The 27,521-nt window shown below is 33.6% G+C and overlaps 1 protein-coding gene across 12 annotated transcripts in view; it reads left to right on the top strand.

Moving 5' to 3' along the window:
* LARP1B (La ribonucleoprotein 1B) overlaps positions 1 to 27,521 on the top strand; it is a 105,020-nt gene that overhangs the window by 28,957 nt on the left and 48,542 nt on the right. For 11 of the 12 annotated variants that reach the window (XR_012511894.1, XR_012511895.1, XR_012511896.1 and 8 more), the window contains exons 10-11: positions 2,296 to 2,468; positions 5,762 to 6,127. Coding sequence is in view for 8 of the 12 variants with exons in the window: in XM_074378757.1 (XP_074234858.1) it covers positions 2,296 to 2,468; positions 5,762 to 6,127 (539 nt within the window). In the remaining 4 variants the exon portion in view is untranslated. Of the gene's footprint in view, positions 1 to 2,295; positions 2,469 to 5,528; positions 5,734 to 5,761; positions 6,128 to 27,521 lie in introns of those variants that run through there. The other variant, XM_074378774.1, reaches the window with a different exon arrangement.

The following is a 27,521-nucleotide window of genomic DNA, read 5'->3' as shown; positions in this document are numbered from 1 at the left end:
CTCTGGAGAGTCATGTGGACAATTTGCAATTAATGAAATCAGCAAAGAAAAATCCTTTTTTCTAGGTTCTCCCAAATTAGAATCTGTAAGTGTCATAGTATGTGTCTAATTTTTGTCTATAAGTTTAATGTCAAGTAATCAGTCATACTCAAACTCACTTGGTCTTGGAAGATTAGGGCTTTACCATTACTGTTGAAATTTACATGCATATATTTCAAAATCTTTGTAAGAGAAAAGGCAGGTACAGAAAATATGTGTATATACACACAGAGCATATGTGTATAAGGTGAACACTCTTTAAAAACTCTTAAGACTTCTGAATTTTCTTGTCTTACCCAAATTCTTTGGTATTGATGTCATTTAATTTATAAGTACATGTGTTGTGAAATGTAGTGAAACACTTGACTCCATGGTAGAAACATTCAAGTTTAAATAGCATTTAGGGATGATTATATCATGAACTTAAGTAGGTGCTTAAAGATTAAATTTCTATGTTGAAAACAATAAATACTAATTTCCCTGCCTTGTGCCAGGTGCTGTTCTAATCATATATACATGAAATATGCATACTAATTCACCTGGTTACTAGGGTGGTGGTTCTTAGTCTACTTTTAAAGCTTTATTCACTGCATGATATACGACATTCATAGTATTAGGAATAAGGTTCTCTGGAGTTAATGTTTTTCCCATTCCTGTAACTTTAATATTAATACTGACAGCCCAAACCTAGTATTTCACTCATACTACATTTGTGGGTCAATTGATGGCATGTACCATTAAGTTGTAGAGCAGCAATGTCCAAAAGAAATGTGTTTGCCACACACAGAATCCTTATAATTTTTAAATCCTTAAAAGCTATAGAACAAATGAAATTAGTTTTAATATATTTAATTTTTATAAAATTATTATAATAATTGTTTTTTGGGGTTTTTTTTGTACCAAGTCTTTGAAATCTGATGTGTATTTTAACTTATCCTGAGCACATTTCAGGGCTAGCCACATTTTGAGTGCTGGGTAGCTCCACATGACTACTGTCTACTGTACTGAACAGTGTAGTTTTAGAGCCTTTTCTGTTAGGAAACAATATAATTTGTTTTAAAGTAATAAACTAGTCTGGTGGTTGAATCCTGGGTCTGTGTGTCCATGGAGAAGATAATCCGTCTGATTCTAGCAGCTAGTTGATGAAAGTAAAATCTTGGAATAGTCTTCTCAAACTCCTAGAATGTGCCTTTGTGTTTTCATTTAGTAAATTAAAAGGATAGTTGTTCATTTATTTCAGCTTTCTCTATGTAATATTCAACTTTGCAGTATTTTCAAGGAATTGGCTTTGAGGAGTAAATAGTGTTTAGAATTTTACAGTATAAATTTCTTTTTAAAACACTTTTTGTCCAAAGCAAGCCCATATTGCATTATAGCTTGAATATTCTTTGACTTTTGAAAAAATTTTATAAAGGGATTGACTTGGGCTTTATTTACAGAGCATATAATTACTTTGATTAAAAGATAGTGTAGAGAAAGCCTTTTTTTAAGAACATTTTTTATTGAGTTATAGTCATTTTACAATGTGTCAATTTCCAGTGTAGAGCACAATTTTTCAGTTATACATGAACATACATGTATTCATTGTTGCATTTTTTTCACTGTGAGCTACCACAAAATCTTGTATATATTTCCCTGTGCTATACAGTATAATCTTATTTATCTATTCCACATAAGCCTGTCAATATCTACAAATTTTGAGAAAAGCATTTTTAATTCCAGCAGAGTTGTAAAATATTTTAAATGTGTTTGCCAGGCCAGTGTACTTTAATGATGTGATATTCTGCTCTTTACATACTGACTAAGGGTCACAGTGCATTTAGGTTAACCTTGTTAAGCAAAGGAGATGAGGAAAGTAGGGGATTTGACTGTCTTAGTATAGATCCTAGTAGAACAATGAAAAATTGATTTTGCCTTGAGTAGAATATGCATTTGATTGGCTTAATAGCATTTGAGATTTTTAATGTAAAATTTCACAGAAAATTGATTCAAATAGATGTATTGTCATGATTAGTAGGTGACTCACATTAGTGTTGAGATATTTGAAAGTGTCTGCATAAGGGTTGATACATTCCTATTATTTATTGGCTTCATTTAGATATATCTTACAAGTTCTTAAGGTTTGGAAAAGTTATAATTGAATTGATTTATCATGTTTTTGTGAAAAAAAATCAAGCTCAAGTAAAGAAAAAAATGTGTTTTATAAGTAAGAAAATCATTATTTTAACTGTAGAACTAACTTAAAATTTTTTTTAGAGTCTGCCCCAAATTCTCCGAGAATTGGAAGTCCACTGAACCCAAAGAAAAATACTGAAACAAGTAATCTTCAAGCAATGTCTAGAGGTTTGTCTACCAGTTTGCCTGACTTGGACTCAGAACCTTGGATAAAAGTAAAAAAGAGACATTGTCCATCCCCAGTGAAACTGAAGGTAAGTTGTTATAACCCAAGTGAAGTGTGATATATCCTGAGTGGAATATAAGGCCACTGTTTGTCAGGTATATATATAAAGTTTGAAAAGTTTAAAAAATTGTAAAGATTGGAACCATTGCCCTTCATTAAAACTTACGAGTTACTATATAACTGAAAATTATATTGTGTCAGTTTTTAAATTTATCCTTTATTTCTGAATATGATTTCAGAATGTTTTGACTTAGTCTTTTGAGATTAGTTTAAATTTGAATATTATTTCTGCTTTTAAAGCTGACAAAGTTTTTCTAAATTTTGAATTTAACTTTGCCGTATTATTTGTAACTTTGTTAATTATTTGTAAGGTTGTTTTACAAATATTTGTAGAAGATACATATCAGGTTTATATATGTTTTGGTGATTTTACAATAGGAAAAGAAGAGAATTGATTTATTGTGGGCACGTAAGGGAGTGAGATGCAGGTGGTTAGGAAGTAACAGGAGAGATCCTTTCGGTAGAGCTGCTGTGTTTTTGGCTGGTAGTTGGATACGTGAACTTCCAAATGTGGTAAAAATTGCTCTGATCTAAATCACGAACACAAATGAGTACTGTAAAACTGGGGAAATCCTAGTTAAGATTGGTGGGTTACACCAATATTTCTCTTGTTTGTGATATTCTACTATAGTTTTGCAATATGTTTACATTGAGGGGAAACTGGGTTAAAAAATACACAAGATCTCCATTTCTTATACCTATGTGAATGTACAATTATCTCAAAAAGTTTACGAAAAAGAAACTTGGAAACAGTGCCACTCAATTCAGATACTCAAAGTAAACTGTAAAAGGAGAAGACCACTAAAAATAATTGGGTCTAGATGTGGGAAGAATGAAGAAGGCTATCATATTGAAGATTATTATGAAAGAGCTCCTTATCCCTAAGGCTAAAGCGTGGAGAAAGAAAGCGTGAAGGATTTAGATTTAAGAGTGGTTCTCCTTTGGGGAAATGGAAGGTGTTAATATTTTGCCTCATCAGAGGATATTTGGCATTGGCTGGAGGCATTTTTGATTTTTAAAACTGAGAGAGTATTACTGTGTCTTGAGTGAATGCCAGGGATGCTGTTAGACTTCCTACAGTGTACAGGACAACCCCGTAAACATCTACCACATACATCCACACACTAAAGAATCAAGCCCAACATGTCAACAGTTCTGAGTTTGAGAAACCCTGATCAAAGATAACTTTTTAATTAGCAATAGTAGTTAAACACGACATACTTAAATGTTACAAAAGGTTTTCCTCTAGTCTTGTTTATTATTTATACAATTCCGTTTGCTTTCTGCTTTCCAGAAAGGCATAAAACTTTCTAATCTTTTGATAGTTATACTTGTTTTCATATTGACATGGATTTATTCTTTTCATTACTGCAAATATGTATGCTCAGTCATCTTCAACCCAAAATCTCTCGTCTCTTCACAAATTACAAAAAGTTTCATGTTTAAAATATATATATATTTTAAAATATATATATATATATAACTGATATGTAAAAAGTAAAAGACTCTGTTCATGGTTTACCATTATTAACAGTTTGGTATTTCTTTATTCTCAGACTTTTTTCACGTACTTACAAATGTGAATAACAAGATATATCATTTTTGTTTTTAAATATATTCACACTGTGTTAAAACTTCCTTTTTCTTTTTTTTTTTAAGTAAAAACATAATGAACAGCCTTTTGTTTACTAGAATATTAGCTCCATCAGGACAGAGTTGTTGTTTTATTTTTTGCTGTATACCTGTGCCTAGAACAGTGCCCAGCTCTCACATTGTAAGGACCCAGATAATTATTGAATGAATGTGGATCCACATGAACAGGAATTCTGAGAGAGAGGGATTATCTTATTTTAAGCCTAGGAAAGTTAGTATTTGCTGAAGGTTAAGGATATGACGGTCAGAGGATGGCAAGGGAAGATGACAACATTGAGAAATCTGTTTCCTTGTGTTGAGGGTTTGGAAACTCTAGACTAGGTTATATTTTAGAGAATCTAGGATCTAAAAATTCAGACTTTTTATATCACTGAGTAGGAAGTTACTCTAGAAAGGGTGGAAATTCAATAATTTGATGAGTGTTGGAGTGTATTTAACATGAAACTGAGCCACATTGAATGGGCATGAGGATTGGGCAGCAAGGTTAGCTAAGAAACTATGATATTAATATAATTGTGAGGTAAAAAGGATCGAGACTAGGGGAGATCATTGAATCTGGAAGTCAGACGACCTTGGTTGTTTTAGTTCAAATTCTGAAATTGTGGACAAATAATATCGCATCTCTAGGCCTTTCTTTCCTCATCTGTAAAATGAGTTGATGTGCTGTAATGTATGCGCTAACTCCATTTTTAGTTCTAAAGGAGTCTTTTAATGTAGTCCTTTTATTCAACTTTGTGTTTTTCTTTAGTCTTAAACTTAGTGTTTAGCAATTACTTTATATTTATTAGACTAACTTGGTTTTCTTTTACAATTTGATTGTTAAACTAGTAATTGAACATACAATATTTTTTCTTTGTTTTCATGTTCTTTTTCATTAAAGGTTATTATAAGATATTGAATATAGTTCCCTGTGCTATATACAGAAGAAACTTTTTAAAATCTATTTTTAAATATAGTGGCTAACATTTGTAATTCTCAAACTCAAATTTATCCCTTACCACCCTCTTTCCCCAATAACCATAAGATTGTTTACTATGTCTGTGAATCTGTTTTCTGTTTTGTAGATGAGTTCATGGTGTGCTTTTTTTTTTTTTTTTTTTTTTTTTTAGATTCCACATATGAGTGATATCATATGGTATTTTTCTTTCTCTTTCTGGCTTACTTCACTTAGAATGATGATCTCTAGGTCCATCCATGTTGCTGCAAATGGCATTGTTTTACTCTCTTTAATGGCTGAATAGTATTCCATTGTATAAATATATCACAACTTCTTGATCCAGTCATCTGTCAGTGGACATATAGGTTGCTTTCATGTTTTGCCTATTGTATATAGTGCTGCTGTAAACATTGGGGTGCGTGTATCTTTTCGATTTAGAGTTCCCTCCAGATATATACCCAGAAGTGGGATTGCTGGATCATATGGTAAGTCTATTTTTAGTTTTTTGAGCAATCTCAATACTGTTTTCCGTAATGGCTGCACCAAACTACATTCCCACCAGCTGTGTAGGTGAGCATACAATCTTAATATTTACTTTTAACATTGACATGTAACATTATTATAAAATTGGTAACAATGTTTTTATGTAAAATACCAATTTCTTCCTTCAGGAATCACTGTCTCTACCTGAAGAGTCATCAAATCAGCTATATTCTCCAGATGAACAAGATCAAGAAGAACTTGATTTTTTATTTGATGAAGAGATGGAACAAACAGAAGGGCGAAAAAACACATTTACTGATTGGTCTGACAATGATTCAGATTATGAAATTGATGACCAGGATTTAAACAAGATTTTGATTGTAACTCAGACACCACCTTACATGAGAAAACATCCTGGAGGAGATCGAACAGGCAACCACATGTCTTGGGCGAAAATTACATCTGAACTTGCTAGAGTTATCAATGATGGCTTATATTATTATGAGCAGGATCTATGGATGGAAGAAGATGAAAACAAACACACAGCCATAAAGGTAATTGTTTCTGGCCAACATCTTTCTGTTGATACTATGTTCTGATTGCATGTTGCTGCTTATGTTTTCCTAAACTTGAGGCTTTATTTTATGCAGTTTTGAATATAAATAAATTATATGTAAATTGAAAAATTCCTAGAAATATATCTTATAGTCACAACTTGAGAAATTATTTTATCAAGATGACAGTCAATAAATAATGCCAATAAAAATATTAGGACTCACTGATTAAAACTTTTGCTTTTTTCAAGGTGAAAAATAATAAGAAAGCTCTTCCTCATAAGAAGGAATAAAAACTGAAGCTATGGACAGGCTTAGTTTATATGCTCATTCCTTACCTGGCTATAATCACCCCAGCAATATAAGCAGAGCTTCAGAGAGGAGTTACTTTTGTATCCCTTTCTGTCCTTCTCACCTTAGTCTGTGGTGCATGTTCTGTGGTAGTGGAATTGGTTGTTGATAAGTATAGAAGATTAAAGTGGCTGATTGCCTCTCCTTGTCCAATCATTACTGTGTTGCCAAGAGTGCTATTAGAAGCCTTGTTCCAATTTTTATCTTTTTGTATTTCACCTCACATCCTGGTACCTATCCTGGTTGTTAAGGTAAAACGTGAGACTACCAGAGTAGTCTACTGGCTATCTGTATTCCTTTTATACAAATTTTAATGGTTACAGATAGGGATTAAAAAGAATCTTTATCTGCTGTTAAGTTGATCAGAAAACCCTTGAAAGTTAAATAATTTGTTTTGGGGATAGAATATTGGTGTGTGTGGGGGGGAATTGTATAACTATAATAATGCCAAATAGGAAAGAAATCTTGGTCAGAAAAAGTTACTGTTCTAGAAAGAAAAGCCACCCGCCTTGTGGTTGAACATGTCTGTCCATGAAGCTTCATAGCATCAAGAAGTGTGTTTTCCTTCTTGACTCTTCATTTCTTTTCTTCTTGAAATTTCCATCACTTTTTTCCTCTTTGATCACTGCCTTTTTAGAGACTGTCAGGATATGGTAGCTTGTCAGTGACTTGGAGCCTGAGCAGTGCTGTCCTACTGGTATGGGAAAGGAAGTGTGTTTTTATAAAATTTCTTCGTTGAAAGTCTTTTTTTGTGTAAGCATTTTTACTTTATTTATGATACTTAGATTCTGTAAGTGACATCGAACTTAAATCCTTTGGGCAACAGGAAAAATAGAAAATAAACTAACAATAGTTTAAAATTGTACTCCCTCCGTTCCGTATCCATCTGCCCTACTTTGTTCTTTACCATCTACCATTCTGTGTATTGCACTCATTTATTTTCTGTTTTGATCACTTGGAGGTAAGATATTTGAGGATACAGATTTTTGTCTTATTTTGTATACTACTGTATCTCCATTGCTAGGACAGTTTCTGGAACAAAGTAGTGCTCAGTTTATATTTGTTAAAATGGATAAATGAATTATGGATTAAACATTATGAACTAACCAAAGGAACCTAACCTCTGTGTATAATACTAGTTCTGTGGTAAAATGTTTTCAAGGTTCCCAGTAATAAACTTTCAGGCCACCTTAAGAAATACATGCTGTTTGTAGGTGATTAAAGCAGATAATCACAAGGCACAAACCTATGGCCCAGCCAAAGTTGGGGATTCCAACAGGAGTCCTTTCCCATTAAATTGGTACTTAAGGAAATATACCCTTAGTGAAAGAGAATTTAACTTGCTTTCTCACCTACTCCTCTTAAGAGGCTACAAAACACGTTTCCTTAGTTGTGCTGAGCAGAATAAGGAGAAAAAAAAACTGGCTTAGAAGTTGTAATTGTGCAACCCAGCTTCACACTATCTGGGGTGACTAGAGTAACCACTAGTCATAAATGTTAAGTGATTGTGGCCTGTTAATTTCCCAGAAAGTAACAGAAGCAAATCTAGCTTTGTGTGTGTGTGTGTGTGTGTGTGTGTGAAGACATTGACTTTCATTCTAGACCTCAGAGAATTTACTCAAATTGTTTTATAAGGAAAGTGAGCAGCTCTCAAAAGTTAATAATCAAACAAGGAAATAAAGTACCACATGTGAGAATAAGCAGAAGTAACAGAGAGGAAAACCTTACCCTCAAAAAATTTAGATAATGGGGTTATTAAACATAATATGGAGTAACAGTGCTTACTGTGTTTAAAGGAAAATATCTTCAGGGAAGAAGAAATTCTAGAAATCCTGAAATTAAAAACAGTGAAGGCTAAAATTAACTCAGTCAATTGAGGAGATTAACAACAGATTAGATACCATTAAAGAATCAGTGGAAGACAGTTTACAAGAAATCAACGCAGAGAGACAAAGAGTTAGACTATATAAAAGAGGTTATAGAATGTATTCTAGACAGTCTTTGCTATTGTTTGGTATATTTCGAATCAAGTTGTATAATTTAACTTCTAGTGGATTTTATTATAAATCTTTTTATTTTTGAGAAAAGTAAAAAGCAACTGGAATATAGGATGACAAACATGGTCTAAGGTATATATTTGGCATTCTAGAAGGAAAGGAGAGGAAATTAGGCAGAGCCGGTATTTTAATAGCTCGGATCTTTTCTGAACTGTGGAGAGACAGTATCAACCTATACTTGTATGCCTTGCAAAAGTATATTTCAAGTAAGAGTGAAATATAATGAGAGAAATTGCAAGTAGCAGAACCTCATCAAACGAATTTCCAAAATTGGAATAAAAGTGGTTCCAGATGCCAGAGATACAGAAAGCACTGAAGAGCAAAGCAAGTAATAAATAGGTGAATAATAGATCTAAATAAATCTTAATGGCATGAAACAATAATTATGTCTAACAGATCTAATATAACATTAACACAAACTGGAAGAGAGCAATGAATGAATAGTGTTTAAAGGTACTTTTGTGTCTGGAAAGAAGATAATTAATTTTAGTTTTTAAGGTTTTTGTTTTGTAGTTTGAAGGATACCCATTTAAAAATAAAATTAGAAAGAATAACCTTGAAACTAGGAGAAAGAGAAGATGTGAAATAAGACAAGAAAAAAGGAAAAAGAGGCTTCCAGCATAAAAATAAGGTGATAGATTGAAACCCAAATATTAAAATAGCAAAAATGAATAAATATTGTCAGAATTCGTATGTAAATGCAACCAGTTATGTTATTTATGTGTGACACATCAAAATACAAGGAAGCCAAAAGATTGAAAGTGAAAGATTGGAGAAATACATACCATAAAATAGTAACAAATCAAAATCAGTATATAGGTTCAGTGTAGTCCCTGTCAGTATCCCCACCAGCTTCTTTCCTTAAATTGACAAACTAATCTGAAATTCATATGAACATTCAAGGGACACAGACTAGCCAAAACAATCTTGAAAGAGAACAAAATTAAAGGATTCATATACAGTGTTAATGACTAGTATATATTAAGACAGGGTTGAGCCTACTAAAAGGATAGACATACAGATCAGTGGAAGAGAATTGAAAGTCAGGAAATAAACCCATGTGTCTGTGATCAACTGACTTCCAGCGAAGGAGCCTAAACCATTTAATAGAGGAAGAATAGTCTTTTCAACAAGTGCTATTAGGACAAGTAGATATCCACATGCAAAACTCTTAACTCACCATACACAGAAATTAACTCAAGATATTTCACATCATATATCATCAGAGAAGTGCAAGTTAAAAGAACAGCGTATCACTATACCTCTATTAGAATGGACAAAATCCAGAACACTAAATACTGGTGAGAATGTGGAGCATGGGGAATTCTCATTCATTGTTGGTAAGAATGCAAAATGATACAGCCACCTTGGAAGACAGTTTGGAAGTTTCTTATAAAACTAAACATACTCTTATCATACAATCTAGCAATCGCCCTCTGTGGTACTCACCCAAAGGAGCTGAAAACTTATGTCCACACAAAAACCTGTACTTGGATATTTATAGCAGTTTTATTCAGAATTTCTAAAATTTGGAAGCAATCAGGATGTCCTTCAGTAGGCAAACGGATAAATAAACTGTGGTATATCAAGACAATAGAATAATAGTGTTAAAAAGAAATGAGTGATCAAACAATGAAAAGATGTGGAGGAACCTTAAATGCATATACATTAAGTGAAAAGATCCATCTGAAAAGGCTACATACTATATGATTCCAACTATTTGACATTCTGGAAAAGGAAAACGAAAGGAGATAATAAATAAAAAAATTAGTGGTTTCTAGAGATGGCGGAGGGTGGGAGTTGGTGAATAGGCAGAGCAGAGAGGATTTTAGAGCAGTGAGAAGTATTTTGTATAACACAATGATAGATATATGTCACTGAACATATCAAAACCCATGGGAAGTACAATACTAAGAGTGAAAGCTATGTAAACTATGGACTTTTGGTGATGATGATGTGTCATTGTAGGTTCATAGATTGTAACAAATGTAACACTTGGTGCAGGATGCTGATAGTGGGGAGGCTGTGGTGTTGGGGAAACTAGGTATCCACATACAAGGGAATGACAATGGATCCTTTAACACCATATGCCAAAAAAATTTAATAGATTATAAAGACTTCAGCCTAAAACCTAAAACTCCTAGAAGAAAATATAGGTGTGAAGTTTCATGACATTTGATTTGACAGTGATTTCTCAGATATGACACCAAAGGCACATGTATAAAAACAAATGGACAAGTTGGAATTCATGAAAATCAAAAACTTACATGTATTAATGGACACAAAACAGTGTGAAAAGGCAGCCTGCAAAATAGGGAAAAATATTTGCTTATCACAACCAATAAGCAGTTGATATTCTCAAATATATAAAAAAACAAACAGCTCAACAAAATAGTTGAAGTAAAAACTTGCTATGTAAATAGAAAATCCAAAAGTATCCTATGAATGAGTGATTAGAATTCATAGTGCTTAATAAGTTTTTTAGGCGGTTTTAAAAATCCAGACAATGTATGCATAGCAGCAGTTAGTTGGAAATAGTAACTTACAAGATTTCATTTTCTGATAGTATAAAACAACCAGAAAAGATCTATACATTTCCTATAGCTGCCACAACAAATTACCACAATTTGGCAGCTATAAAGCAACACGATTTTATTATTTAATTTTGTAGATCAGAAATCTGGGTGAGCTCAACCAGTTTCTCTGCTCTGAATCTACAAGACAATTTCAGGTGTTCCTCCTGGGGCTGTTACCTATAGGTTTTATGTGAGAAATCACTTCCAAGTTCATTCGGATTGTTTGCAGAATTTGGTTCTTTGTGGCTACATGTAGAGTTAAAGTCTTTCATTTCCATTTTGATTGGGTGGAGCATCTCAGACTCCTTCAGACCACCTTGGTCAAATTGCACTGCCCAGTCTTTAAATCAGCAGCAGCTTGTGGAGCCCTACTTTGCATTTATCTCCCTTCTGCTGCATCTCTTCTGCCTGTGGTTGGAGAAAGTTTTCTGCATAATTCACAGTAAACTCCCTATCTTAAGATCACTTATTAAAAAATCTCAGATATATCTGCAAGGTTCTTTTTGCCATGTATTGAACATAATTACATGTTACGGGGATTGGAATCTGGACATCTTTGAGGGGCCCTTCTGCCTACCAAAAGGTAGATCTTTAAAAAGATACACCAGACTTTTAAGGAGAGGGGTATAATAATTGAAAAACATTAGTGAAGACACAAATAGGGAGAAAAATACTGAGTTCATGTTTGAAAAATCAATGTGGTAAAGAGGATGATTTTCCCCAAATTAATTCAAAACTCAATTAAATTTCAATAAATATTTCTACAGCTTTTTTTTTTTTTAGGAATGTGATAAGCTGATTCTGAAAGTTGTATGGAAATGTAAGGGTCAAGAAACTCATCACACTCCTAGAAGCAAGGAGACTTGTTCTAGCAGATTAAAGGAATAATATAGACCATAGGAATAGAATGGAAAGTCCAGAAACAGTTGGATGTGCACTTGGTAAATGACAGGTGGGGTTGCATATCAAAGAGAAGATCTGATTTTTAATACATAGTGCTGGAGTAGTTGTGTGGGAGAAAAAGTGAAGTTACAGACTTCTGACTTACAGTGTCATTCAGATCTATTCCAGTGAAGGGCAAAAGCATAAAGCTGTTAAGGGATGACAGTAAAAGGTCTTAATGCTTTCAGAGTAGGGAGAGGTTTCTTAAGTGGACACAAAAAGCACAATCTTAAAGGATAGATTGAAAAATTCACAAAGAATGTTTCATTAAAAATCAAAAAGTGCACACATTGCCCACAAAGTGAAGAAAAGATGGTTTCCATTCATGATTTGATAGGTATTATAAAACAAATATATAAAGGAGTAAAATAAAAAATAACGCCAAAAGGTTCAGTAATTGAATGAATTAAAATCATGAAAAGGTGTTCAAAGTTATTAATAAAGAAATACAAATTAAAATGTCAATGAAATATTTCATAAAATTCACACTAGCAAAGTTGAAACACCAGACTGAAATATTTGGGAGTATTTAGAGCAAGGTGGTAATAAAAAATGTAAAGCCATGCCCTATGCTTACCATCTCTACTCAGGAATATGCTCTTGAGTTGCATTGTTCAAATATAGTAGCCATTAACTACATGTGGTTATTGAGCCTCAAAATGTGGCTAGTCCGAGATGAGATGTGCTTTAAATGTACAATTTAAAGACTTAAGAAAAAATACTGTTAAATATTTCAGTGATTTTTAGTAAGTATTGCATATTGAGACAATAATTTGTTTGGCTAAGTAAAATGTTAAAATTTTATTTTTTTTAACCTTTTTATTGTAGCTACTGGAAAATTTAAAACTGTGGTTTTCATTATGTTTTTATTGGACAGCACTGCCCTAAGGAATCTGAGAAGTATTCATCAGGAGCAATATATAACAGTATAGCAGAATTATTCATTATATTCACAAATTGTAAATAACCAAAATGTTCATCAGCAATTGACTGGATATGTTGTGGGTATAGTAAATAATGTGATACTATATGGTAGTGAAAATGAGTGACAGATACACATATTTTTATTAACGGATCTAGAAAACAATGCTGAGTGTAAGAAGTTAGGTAAGGTTACATATACCATAAAGCTTAAAGAACAGGTCAAATCAAACATGTATTTTTCAGAAATTACACATACATACATACACAGAAGGTAATATAAAGAAATAGCCAGGAATAATTCTCACGTAAGACAGGATTTGGGTTGTTTTCTGTGGGAAGGGAGTATAATACAGAGGGGTTCCAATATAGTAACAGTGCTGTGTTTCTAGTAGTTGTTATATGAGTGTTTTCTAAACAAATTGCACATGCATATTTAACACGTTTTCCTGTCCACTATATTTTATGACAATGTTAAGAACCTGCTAGCATGAATAGGGTTGTGTAGAACAAGAAGAGGCAAGCCAAAGCTGACTTGCTCAGTTTTCGGAGCTGCAGGTTTATTGTTCTTGGGCTAAAATCGAGGTTAGGTTGAGTCTGTCTTTGTTTTTTGTATATAGCTATTTGTCTTCCTATCCAGTGGTCTGCTAGGGGTTGTGTTGTAAACCTGTACAATATTGACAGCTTTATTGACAGAGGATATACAGGTAGGACTTTCGTCCAAGAGATGTGCTGCTGGCTGTCTGTATCTTGTCACTCATATTGCTGGCTGGCCTCTGAACTTGGGAGGCTCAAGAATTGCCCAGTTTACTATCTCTAATGAACCTCTCCCTAACTAGAAATTTTTAGTTTGAATCTGCACAACAAAGGAGAGAAACCATTTCAATCAGTTCCTCAGTCAGTGTACCCTCTGAAAGTTGTTTATGTGGAAAGCTAAATATATTCATGCCTTTGTTCCCAGCATTTCAGGAAGAACCTTCAAATTAGAAGCTTCTGAATCACATTGGTCAGTCAGTTAACGTCATCTTTAGGCTCATAGCATTTGCTGTTGTGCAGTATGTCAGCTTTGTCTGGTACTTGGAATATTATGTGAAGCTGTCACTGGTGGTCTAAGCATCAGTTCCGAGAGTTCTCCTTGGCTTCACTGACTTCGTATTGTGTGACAGAACATACCCAGTTGCTAGATGATTAAGGCCTATTCCTGACAAGGAGTCAACCTATGCAAATTCCTTTGAGTGCAATTCTGGACCAAAAAGTAGCTTCTCTGAACCTCAAATAGGGATCATTCTTGTCCTTCTCTACCTCAGTGGTTTGTGAAAACTTTTGAAAACTGTAAAAGACTGGGTGTTTATAAGAAAGAACAAAGGCCATGTGATTGTGTGGGACCAGGAATGATGAATGATACAAATGGAGGGGAGACCAGGATTTTAAAGAAAATACAGAAGCTTCAGGCTTTACTCTAGAAATTGTGACAGCACAGTGCTGTCTGTGGAGTTCTTCCCCAGGCACGACAGTGTCAGACATTTCCATCATTAGTCCTTTTGTGTTGTGAATTTTAAAATGCAAAGCTCTATAATTCTTCTTCTTAACACTTTTTTCTGAAAGACTTCCTCAGATTGCTTTCCTCTCACAGGCAACATGAGGCCCCACATCAGCTTAAGTCATTCTCCCTTCAGAAGTGGTTTTGACTTGATTTCTCCCTGAGGAAGAGACTAGTGAATCAGGAAACCTAATTTCAGGTTTTACCTCACTATTTTAATTCCAGCCAAAATCTCTTGCACAAATCAGTTCCTTATGTTAATATATTTACTTCAAATATGGTAGCATTATAATAAATTAACTCTCTGCCAGGGATTCATTCATCAACATATATTTGAGTGCCTGACTATGCTGGGAGCTGGGAGTATGGTAGTAGACGTGATTATTGAAAATGCAATCTCCAAGTAATTCATAATGGTGATATTGGTGGGAGTAGGGTGGGTGGATGAGGATAATTAATCCAGAAAATCTAGACAATAAATAACTACCATAATTGACCACTTGGATTTAGTTAAGAGCCTCTTTGTAAATTGGAAGGAATAAACTTGCTGAGTTATCGCAGTGGAACAGTTGGGGGAAAAGTCTGAAATGACAAATGGGAATATGAATGTAGAACATTAAAATATATGAATATTGAAATATGAATATAATACATTCAAATATATATGAGTAAAGTATTTTATTTTATAATATAATATGAATAGTGAAGCTTGGTATAAGGTATTAGAGAAATGGCAGTACCTGAAGGGAGATAAGGAATCAAAGTTTGGGGATGTGTATTTGTGTATTAATATATTTTTAAAGATTAGGATGTACTGGTACATTTTACATGGTTATAAGAATGGTCTAGTGGAAAGGGAGAGTTGAAGATATAGAAGGGAACAGAAAATGGAGCTAAGTTCTTGAGAATATGGGACTGGCTAGGATTCAGGGCATGTGGATCAGGGTTTGTCAGCCTCAGTCCTTTTGACATTTTGAACCAAATAATTCTTTTGTGCAACAAAGGATGGTTAGCATCATCCCTGGCCTCTACCCACTAGATGCCAGCAGCTCCTGACCACCCATGACAATTATTTTTTAATGTACCTTGAGGAGAGTTTTGTGGGTAAAATCACTGCTAGTTAAGAACAATTCATATAGAGATTTTGTTCTTTCAAAGTGACCCTGTTCTTTACCCAGAGCAGGTAATAGAGATAGAAGATGGATGTGGATGGGTTTGTAAAATCTTCACATGATTTTATCTTTCTCAACGAAATGAGTCAGGTTATAGGGCTGGTGGAGGAGTTGAGAGTGATGAAGATAAAAAGTCATTTTTGTAAAATGGGAGATAAAAGTTCTTAGAAAAAGCAAAGATTCCTGATGAGCAGTGGGAGACAACAGGCTGTTTCTTTTGGAGAATTTTACTTGAGAGGCTTTAGTCCAAAGAGACCAGATAGGAAATTGGAGGACAGTAATACCAAGATTATTATTGATTTATTTCTTAAAATGATGGTTAAGATCCTATCTAGATCTTACTTGGTCATGAGCGTTTGAAGCTGTTAACTTCTTAAAGCTTTTTGGCTTTCCCATTACAGCACATTCTCTTGCTTTTTTCCCCCCTACTTCTGTTGCCATTCTTTTTCAGTTATATCTTGTTTGTTCCTTAAATGTCAGCGATTCCTAGACTTAAGACCTGTATATTCTTACTCTCACTGCTCTCCCTAAGTACTCTTTCTATTCAGAGCTTCATTCGCCACTGTATATTGTTTTCATCCCAACTCCCTGGTGTTTAGGCTAGATTTTGATCCTGAATGTCAGCTGCCTCCTGGAACATTTCATTATATTTGTCCTAGAGTTCTTTAAAAATCAGCATGCCCCGAACTGAATTCATTATTTCTCCATTCAAAACCTTCTTCTCTGGCTCCCTTCCCTTTTCAGACAAAACACAACTCCCTCGTTAGTCCATGATTCCTGTCTTAGTTATTAGTTCTCTGGCCCCTAAACATTGGCACAGATGTATCCCTCTTGTCTCACATTAAGTCTTGTTTGTTATTGCTCTCATATTTCATGAATTCTTCTATATGTCCCCATTTCTACTTATCCAGCCTCATCTCATTACTCTTCTCTCTGTACACTAGTATTTGGAGTTTCCCAAAGATACTCTTATCATCTCTGAGCTTTTGCTCATACTACCCCAAAGTCTTAAAATGCTCTTGCTCCATCATCTTTGCCACACAAACTCCTATTTGTATTTCAGAGTTGGTCAAGCATCACCTTTCTTTGAGCATCCTTTTTTGTTCCCCATTTCCTGCTCTTTCCACAGTTATGTATACCTTTATAGTAGCAGAATGCAAGTTAAGGAGCTTGATCAAAGATTCTGTTTGTGAGTATATGAATGACTAGGTTCCTAGAGAACCCTCCTATGGAAAATAACTACAAATCTTAGATTGAATTATTGAAAAAATTATCTTAAAAATAAGGTTATGCTCATTCTACAGATTGACTGAATGTGAGATCCAGAGAAAAGAAACTGAGTTCAGAAATAGGCATTTACTCAGGGCAATGAGCTAAATTATCAGTTTTGAAATTCACATCCTAATGAACGTGTTATAAGAAACCCTGGGATCCACCCAAGCTAGGAAGTAAAATAGAAGACTGGAATACATCTTCAATGTAAGTGTGGACTAAAAATAAACTTACAATTGATTTGAGGGGTGAAGAGAAGAAGCTACAAGAAAAATTGCATATCTGTGTCTTGGTTCTGAATGGAGGCGAGTGGGAAGTGCTCTGAGAAGCAACCACTCAATGGTCAAACATTTATGGATTTGCAGTTCAAATTCATAATACATTTCAGTCTGAAAAGAGTTGGAACTTAGGAAAATAAAGTGGTCCTGGATTGTTAAAAATCAGGTTCCTGGCATAAGCAAACCTATATCCTCTTTAGAGAAACTTATTTCAGAGGTTGGCAAATTCTCCTGTACACAGCTAGATAGTAAATATTTTCTACTTTGCAGTCTATTTAGGGTCTCTGTATCATGTTCTTTGTTTTACAATTTTTTTTTTTTTAATATAACCCTTTGTTGTAAAAGCTGTTTTTAGCTAGAGGGCTCTACAAAGAACAGGCTGCAGGCCAGATTTGGTCCATTGATTGTAGACTGACTTCATTCTAAGCCTAAAAATATTCCCATAGCTATTTTCTAAGTAAGTAAGTTAAGCTTCCAGAGAAAAAAAAAAAGATTAAGCACTCAAGGAAATAAGATACCAAGTGCATTATTGTAGCAGAAATGACAGCAGAAAGAGACCCATAGATAACTTTGGATGCTGGAATTACCAAAACAATAACAGTCACAGAATATAAAATAAATGTTCACATGGTTCAGTTAATAAATGATGAGATTCAAAATATGTGAAGAGGAAAAGTAAAGAACAAAGCAGACTTGAAAATAACAGAACTCCTATGATAGTGAAAGTTGATTTAAAATTAAGAATTCAATGGTTTCATTTAACAGCATATAAGACAAAGATAATGAGACACTGAGGATTAGTGAATTGAAAGAGTTCAGCAGAAATTACCAAGAATAAAGCACAGAGTGAAAGGGAAGGTATGAAAGAGGTCCAGGGAATGGGGTTAGAATGTACGGATCTAATTATAGTTCCAGAAAGAGCAAGTAAAGAATGGGGCAGAGGCAATATATGAAGAGATAGGGCTAGAAATTTTCTAAAACTCATGAAATAATCAGTTTAATAAATTGAGTTTATTTCAGGAATGTAAGGCTTGAATTTTGGAAATATTAGGAAACCAACTTGCCATATTTAGAGGTTAGAAGAGAAAAATATAAACTTAATGGATGTAGCAATAGCATTTGATAAACTAATACATGATTTAGAAAAAAGAATTTGCAAAACAGATATGAATTTCTATAATGTGAATAAAAAATATCTGCAAAGGAACCAGCATTTAGCATCATGCATAATAGTAAAAATTTGAAAGCATTTATTTATGGAAAGAATAAGATGAAGTTAAAAATTATTTGGAAAATCCTGGGAATTAAAAAATAAATTATTAGAATTATTATCAGACTGTAGCAAGGTTGCTTGATACAAAAGTCAGTGTGTAAAAATCTTTTTGAATTTCTTCCAGCAGCCAACAAAATGAAACTTCAAAAAAGGCTACTATTTATAATAGCATCAAGAAGTATGAAGGAACTAGGACTCAGTCATAACAAAAAATGTACAGGTCCTTGGGAGAACATTATAAACTTTATTAAAAAGATATTAAGAGATCTAAATAAATAGATAATTTGTAGGTTGCAAGAGTTAATATTAGAAAGACAATCCTCAACATTTTGATCTAGAAATTTATTGCAGTTCCTAACGTTTTTTTTTCCCCTCCCTCTCTCTCTATTGGAAGAGCTGATTGCAAAATCTATATGTAAGTGTAAAAAACTAACAGTAGCAAAGACTCTTAAAAAGCACAGAGTTGGCTTTCCCTACCAGATGTCAAGACTTTTTACAAAATTAATAATAAAAAATACTTATTTTTTTGTTTTGGGGGGAGATAATTAGGCTTATTTATTTATTTTTAATTGAGGTACTGGGGATTGAACCCAGGACCCCATACATGCTAAGCAACACTCTACCATTGAGCTATACCCACCCCCCTAAAAAATGTGTTTAAAACAATTAAAATAATAAGATGTTGGTAACACATTTATAAATAATCTGAGAGAATAGAGAACCAAGGACATCTTACTCATGTAGCAACAGGTGGCCATAAAGTTACTGATGAATTTTATATTGTTAAAAATAAGCATATTTATTAAAGAATACAATACGGAAGCTAAAAATAATTTACAAATTGAGAGCATATATACAGCCAAAAATGATTATCCAGAATTTATAGAAAATTCTTATGACTCAACAGACAAGAACAGAAAGCCATATTAAAAAATAGGTTAAAGACTTGGGTAGGGTTTTCCAAAAGAGGAAATCCAAGTGGCTAATAGACAAATGAAAAATGCTTATCCTTTTGGTTAATTAGGAAATTGTAAAATAAAGTTACAGTGAGTAATGTTTCATGTGCATAATACTGTCTTATGTTCTCAGTGTTTTCCTTTCTGTATCATTGATTTCTGTTCTTTATTATTTCTTCCTTCTATTTATTTGGGGTTTAATTTTCTTTTTTTTTTTTTTTCTAGCTTCCTAAAGTAGAAACATACAATTTGTTAGTAAACTTTTCTTCTTTTCTTTTATAGGCATTTAAAGCTATAAATTTTTTTCTAAGCACTACTTTAGCTGCATCAGACAGATTTTGATCTGTTATGTTTTTATTATTCAGTTTGAAATATTTTATAATTTCCCTTGTGATTTCTTCTTTGACTTATAGATTATTTAGAAGTATATTTTAAAAATTTCTAAATATTTGGGGGATTAAAAATTTTTTTATTGTGGTAAAATAGCCATACTATCTTAACCATTTTTAAAGGTACAATTCAGTGTTGAGGATATTTTGAGATACCTTTCATTTATTGATTTTTAATTTAATTCCTTTGAGGTCAGAGAGTATGTTTGCAAATGTGTCTTTTGAAATTTATTGAGCCTTTTTTATGGCCCAACATGTGGTCCATATTGATGGAGAATTTTATGTATCATTGGAAATAATTTACTATCTGCAATTTTTAAGTGTGATTTTCTGTAAATGTCAATTAGACCAGGTGGTGGTTCTTATATATCATGTAGACTTTTTTTCTTTTTTTTTCTTTTTTATATGAAATACAGAGAGGGATTTAAAATCTTCAGCTATGATTCAAGCTTTTATATTTCTTCCTTTAGAGCTGTCAGTTTTTGTTTCATGAATTTTGTAGCTCTGTTATTAAATGCATATATAAATATATGTTAGACACATATATATGCATTTGTTATGAGATGCTGTATACATATGTACATATATAGTTATGTATTCTTGATGAATCAACTCATCATTTCTTGTAATGCCTGTCTTGAAGCTGACATTACCAGTTTTCTTCCTTTTATCTTTTTATTTTCAGCCTATTAGTGCCTTTATTTTAAAGGAGGGTTTCTTGTAGACATCACATAATTAGGTCTTACTAGTTTTAATGTGTCTGTTTCCTTTAAAATCTTTTTTTTTTTGTGACCTCTTGGAGTTTATCAAACACTATAATAATATTACATTTTATTTTCTCTTTTGGCTTCTTAGTTATGCCTATTTAAACTTTTTTTTATTTTTTAGTGATTACTCTAGGACTTATAATATGCCTCCTTAACTTTTTAAAATCTGTTTAGTGACAATAAGTATCATTTCACACTTTTCACTTCTCGTCTGAAATTTAATACTTTTTGGCTTACAAATATATAATATATAATTACAAAAATATAATTGTATTACTTTTGGGCTAGTGTTGTCATATCCTTTTAAACATACTCTAAACCCCATCTTAAAATGTTATTATTTTGCTTTAAACTAAACAATTGTCTTTTAAGGAAATTGTGAAAAGAAATACCGTAGTCTTCTATATTTACCCGTTTTATTCCTTTTTATAATTTCAGTTTTTATGTGATATTATTTCCCTCTTTGCCTAAAGAACATGTTTTAGCATTTCTTGTAGTGTAAGTCCACTGACAAGTCATCTCAGCTTTTGTTTGTTTACCTGATAATATCTTTATTTGACCCTGATTTTTGAGTGATATCTTCACTGGGTATAGAATCTGAGTTGAGTTTTTCCTTTTGACATTTTAAGGATGATATTCCACTGTCTTCTGGACTTTACTGTTTCTAATGAGAAGTCAGTCATTTGTATTATTCCTTCGTATGTAATCTGTCACCCCACACCCCCGCCCCCAACCCTTCCCCGCTGCCTTCAAGATTTCCACTTTAACTGCTGATTTTCAGCAGTTTTACTATGATGTCTGTTCAGTGTGGTTTTCTTTGAACTTTTTCCAATTTAGGGATAACTGAAATTCGTGGACGAGAATTTGGAGTTTTTCTTCAAATTTGGGAAACTTTCAGCTATTATTTCTTTGTACTCTTAATCTTACTCTTTTTTTAATTTGGGGATTTTAATTACATGTATGTTATACCATTCAGTAGTGACCCCTGAGGTTCTTTCTGTTTTCTTTTATCTATATTCTCTGTTTCATAGGTCGGATTATGTCTACAAATCTGTCTTCATTTTCACTAACTTTTGTCTGCCATCTTCCTTCCATTTTTTTTTTCATATAATAAAGAAACATGTTTGATTTTGAACAATAAGGATCACAAGGAGCCTCCATGGAACACAGGAAATTCAACTGCTCTTTAGTAATGCTAAATTTAGCAATAACAAAATAATCTCAGTCTAATCTGATTATCAGACTATCTTAATTTTGCCTCTATCAGGCTACTACTTGGTAAGTTTGTAATGGAGAACAGAATATCAGAAGGAAGTGTATTGGCATTTCTGATGCCTTTACTGAGCTGGGGAAGACCTTTTAAGTGTTTCCTATTTTTTTGTTTCTTCTCTTTGAGCACTTGCAGTAACTTGCAAAAGCCATCTATTCCATTTTTGAACATGTTATTCTTTCTAACAGAGAGCTGAGAATCTGCCACTGTGTGATTTTTAAAGCTTTGTTTCCTTGAGCTCTGCTAAATAAATCTGCTTCCATATGAGTCTTTTAGATGTTCAGTCATCCTGCCTCCTTTACTGTCCCTAGTCCAAGTTAAACCTGCCTGATTGTTGCAAGTGTTTTTCAGATGGTTTGATTTTTCGATCTCTTTTCATCTCTTTTGCACTCCTGGACATACATAAGGCCCATTTGGTCACAGTGCCCACCTTAAATTATCGTGCCCAGAACTGAATGTTAAGAGTAGTTAGCATTTCAAATCAAAACTACAGCTAGGTACCACCTCACACCAATCTGAATAACCATCCCTAAAAAGTCCACAAATAACAAATGCTGGAGAGGGTGTGGAGAGAAGGGAACCCCCCCCCCCAAACACACACACACTGCTGGCGGGAATGCAATTCAGTGCAGCCACCATGGAAAACAGTATAGAGGTTCCCCCCCAAAACAAAAATAGAGCCACCATATGATCCAGCAATCTCACTTCTGGGCATGTATCTGGAGAAAACTCCAACTCAAAAAGATGCATGCATGCTAATGTTCACCACAGTACCGTTCACCATAGCCAAGGCCTGGAAGCAACCCATATGTCCATTGACAGATGAGTGGATAAAGAAAATGTAGTGCATATATACAGTGGAATATACTCAGCCACAAAAAAATAACCAAACAATGCCATTTTCAGCAACATAAATGGACCTAGAGATTATCATACTAAGTGAAGCAAGTCAGACAGAAGAAGAAAAATACCACATGACATCACTCATAAGTGGAATCTAAAAAAAGGACACAAATGTATTCATCCACAAAACAGAAACAGATTCACAGACACAGAAAACAAAACCATGGTCACCAGGTGGGACAGGGAGAGTGGAGGGACAAGTTAGGAGTTCAGAAATTGCAGATACCAGCCATTGTATATAAAATTGATAAATAACAAGGTCCCACGGTATAGTACAGGGAACCATACTCAACATCCTGCAACAACCTATAATGAAAAATAATACGAAAAAAAGTGTATAACTGAATCACCATACTGCACACCAGAAACTAACACAACATTGCAAGTCAACTATACTTCAATTAAAAAAAAGAGTAATGAAGTTTTTTTGGTTGAGCCTTTATGCCAACCATGTACTAAGATGCTTTCCATGTTCCTATATCAATCTTATAGTAACTCTGGAGGAAGTTTTTGTCCGCATTTTATAGATGGCATTACACAATTTGAAAAGGGTTATGAAACTAACACAGCCAATCAGTGGTGGAGCCAGTAGTATCAGGTTTGCTGACTCTTCACTCTGAGCATGCTCTCAACACGTCCCTCAGGTTGAGTTCATCAGTCTCAGTCTTCTCTTCATTTCAGTTACTTTCCTTCTGTTATGAAAGTTCAAGATTTTATTAGTACCTCTTGCTCTTATTGTGTTACCTGTTGGAATCTTTTAAGTCAGAATTTAATTTTAGTATTATTTTATGTTTTTGAGACCTTTCTAATTTATTTTCAAAGAATGTGGAAGTGTTGGTTTCCCAACATTGATTCTGACTTTATGTAGAGATAGGAAATTTGAGACATCTGTAGATTTCTAGTAGACATCCTCATGTGTAAGGATGTCTGTAGATCCTTGGCTTTTCCTGTGTTGGTTTCTTTCTTCTGAAGTAAATGTTTAGACTTTTGCCTCTTAGGGTTACAGATTTTTGAGGAATTTTGTCTTTTGAAGTAGGCGATGTTCTGTCAAATTTTGGCAGGTGTTCTGAGTGTAATGGGTAGGTCCATAGATGTCTTTCTTGGTATATTCACGGGAGAGGATGAGGTAAGAGCATCCTGCTCCGCCATCTTGGCACCCCCTATCCATTCTGTTTTTAATCTCATCCAAGTACAAAGTTTCAGTTCTACAATTTATATTTTTTTATAGTTTTTTTCTGCTGGGACTCCCTATTTGTTCACTCATTAAGACCATCTTTTCTTTCAGTTCATCAAACATTAACTATATAATAGTTACTTTAAAGTTCATATCTTAAAATCCAACATTTGAAACATCTGGAAGACAGTTTCTGTTGATTATTGTTGTCATCGTTTTCTTAACTATGTGTTATATTTTCCTGTTTCTTTTCACATCTAATAATTTAAAACCTTTTTTACCAGACATTGTAAATATTATACTGTAGAGATTATAGATTATGTCATCTTCCTATGAGGAATATTGATTTTTTTGTTCTATTGGCTGGCCAGCTTGGAATTTTGTGGGCTTTGTTTTACTGTTTGTCATGTTGGATCTGTGGGAAGCCTTTCTAACTTGACAAAGCTTCACCTCCAAACTCAACATCTTGTCAGGTTTTGTGTTAGGCTCTGCTAGGGAATCTAGAATAGGTCTTACTATAAGATGTGAGCCTTACTTTATAGTATGGCCTAATTTTTAAAGAGTGTCTCACCTGGATTCCCTGGGTGTTAATGAGTGGTTAACAGGGGGTCTCCATTCTCGGCTGGGTCTGTATGCTGTCATCTCCCAACACCATTAGATCTTTAATATATCTGTTTAGCTCAACCCTACGGCACCCTTTTTAGATATATTTCAGGGAGTCTTATCCTCCATATTTGTAGCTCAGCCTCAGCCAAGGATTCACAGAGGTCTGACCCTTACTCAAATGTATTGCCTCCAACTCTGATTAGTTCCCTCTTCCTCAGTGCTCTGCTCCACAGATTCCACAGCTTCAGTTTCCCTGAATGCTAAGCACTACCTTCACAGCTCAGCAGGAGAGCCATGCTTTGCTTGGGCTGAAGCGTGTTGTGCCATGGGTGGGAAGTTGTACTGAAAAAGAGAACTGGGGTGATTGTGGAGTCCACCTTGTGAATTTCTCTTCTCTCAGAGGTCAAGGTCTTGACATTGCTAGTTACCCAGTGCTAAAAATACTTATTTTATATCAATTCACGGTTATTTTTATTTAGAATTGTAGGCTTGTATCAGTTATTCCATCACAGGCAGAAGCAGAAGATCATAACTGTTACATCATAAAATTAATGTCTAACGATATTAAGTCCTTGCAAAGAATGGTACAACAGGAACTCATAAACCATTTTTGGTGCTAGATTAAGTTGTTATAACCATCTTTTTTTTTTTTAATTGAAGCATAGTTGATTTATAGTATTAGTTTGAGTTGTATATCATGGTGAGTCACAATTTTTTTATAGATTATCCTCCATTTAAAGTTATTAAAAATACTGGCTATATTCCTTGTACTATATAATATATACTTGAAGCTTATTTTATACATAGTAGTGAAGGCAGCCAGTTGGCTTGATTTGAAGGGGGGAAATGGAGAAAAGAGAGGTGAAGACAGAAAGTAACCTCTGATGCTAGAAGTGGGTAGACTATCTCTTGAATAAATGTTAAAGTCTTATAATTATTGCTAAGAACAGTGATGATGAAAATCTTTTGTTTCAAAGAAAGTGTGTTGAAGAGTGACCAATAATTCAATATTGAAGCAATATATGTAAGTCAATAAATGAAAAACAAATCAGTTTCTAAAGTATCTCCTTCAAAGATAGTGTTACAATGCAGTCTTTGTAATTTCTAAAATTCTAGCCTACTCCTTCGTTGATGGAGTTGCAGTGATGTGTAACACAAATGTACTTATTAATATCCTGATAAAGATAAAATTTATGAAAAATACACAGTTTACAATCTTTATTATTTCTTTAGTAAAGAAAAGTTGCTCAACATTGATTGGTCTAAGAAGATCTAGGTATGTGAATTCTCTAATGCAATGGAGTTAAATGTTACTTGGGAATTAGTTCTAGAGTTCTTTTTAAGTTGAAAATTGAGTATGGCCAAAATACTCTTTAAAACTCCCTTAAGCCACTTGTAAAATACATATGTGAATTTAAGTATAGCCCTGCATCATATTATGCATATTATATTTATCATATCTATAATAATGTAGCAGGATCATATTTGTAAAATATTCGAATACTTACTATTTTAGCAAATTTGTGAAGATTCTAACTTGGTGACCCTGTTCGTGGTCATCTTTTTCCTAAGAAGCTGATTTTTAAAATAATTTAACTTTTAGTCAGTGTTGCTCTGTGTTTCTCAACCCTTTTTTAAAACATGAAAGCCTTTAGTTGTAAAATTAGGTTCCTGAGGTTATGGTTAAAGTGTATACCTGTTTGGACACTTTTAGTGGTCAGGACATTATTAAAACGTATACTTCCTTTTGTTGGATTTTTATTTATGTGAGTTAACACTTTTGGTTTTAATTATATCAGTGCATATGTTCACTGAGTAGGATGGTGGTTGCATTAAAAAATAATCACTTGAAAAAAGTAATTGTTATTGCTGAACAAGTATAATCAAATTTCTATAAGTTAAGCATTAGTACTACGGCACTTTACTGAAATTGAAGTTTGTTTGGGTAGGTGGGATGGGACCAGATTGTGAAGTTTCTTAAGCTGTGTAGGAATTTAGAATATGGAGTGATTGCATTTCTTATAAAGAAAAGGAATATAACCAAATATAGCTTAATAAGATTTAATCTAACAGAGGCATTAATGTAGGTCAAAGCAGGGGAGGGCAGAAGTTGAGTTTAAACTTATTTATAATAGTCCAAGGGTAAAGTGAAATGCTGAACCAAAGGAATAGCATTTTTTTAAACAAGTATTTATTAAAAACCAGTTATATTCCAGGCTTTGAGAGAATTGAAGAAATGCCAGAATTGGGAAAGGATTTTAAAGAAACAATTTATTGTACCAATGCGATAGAAATAGAAACATTAACAAGAAAAGACTGGGAGGAAATGATACCGAGATCACATTTGGAAATGTTGAGTCAGTGTCATGGTGTCTATTTACGTAAAATGTCTTTTATCATCTCTCTATATACTAGAGATGATAAGAAAGCCAGAAATGTAGATTTTAGAGTGTTTAGTATAAAAGGAAGAACTAAAGCTCAAAGAATGATCAAACTTTTCAGACACTGAAGAAATAGAAGAGAGGGAGCAAAAGAGATAGGAATGTCTGCTGGTGGTTATTAGGAGAGAAAAATAGAAGTAGTTATTTGTAGTTTTACTTGAAGAAGGCAAGAAAATAAATGGTTTCTGAGATCATGATCCATAAAGAGGTATATTCTAGCTCATCTATATCTTGAATTTTTTTTCTCCACTGATTTCTTACTTTTTCTAAGGTCAACTTTGTCCTTAAAATTTGTCTTTTCCTAATGTTTACCCCATTGTACTTACCATCTAGACTGCAGTTCATATAGTGGATGAATAGGAGGTCAGGAAGTTGAAGCACCGAGGGTTCTTTAAAGAAATATGGCTGAGGGAAACCTTCCTTGCTGGTTCAGCTTCCCCTTGTCCTCTTCTTGACAATATGAGTTATAAATAAGTATAAAATACATACTTTTGAAAGATATTTTT

The sequence above is a fragment of the Camelus bactrianus genome, chromosome 2 (genome assembly GCF_048773025.1).
Source record: "Camelus bactrianus isolate YW-2024 breed Bactrian camel chromosome 2, ASM4877302v1, whole genome shotgun sequence".
Classification (NCBI taxonomy): Eukaryota; Metazoa; Chordata; class Mammalia; order Artiodactyla; family Camelidae; genus Camelus; species Camelus bactrianus.
The sequence above is the reverse complement of the archived record's forward strand: the minus strand, read 5'-3'. Positions and strand labels throughout refer to the sequence as shown.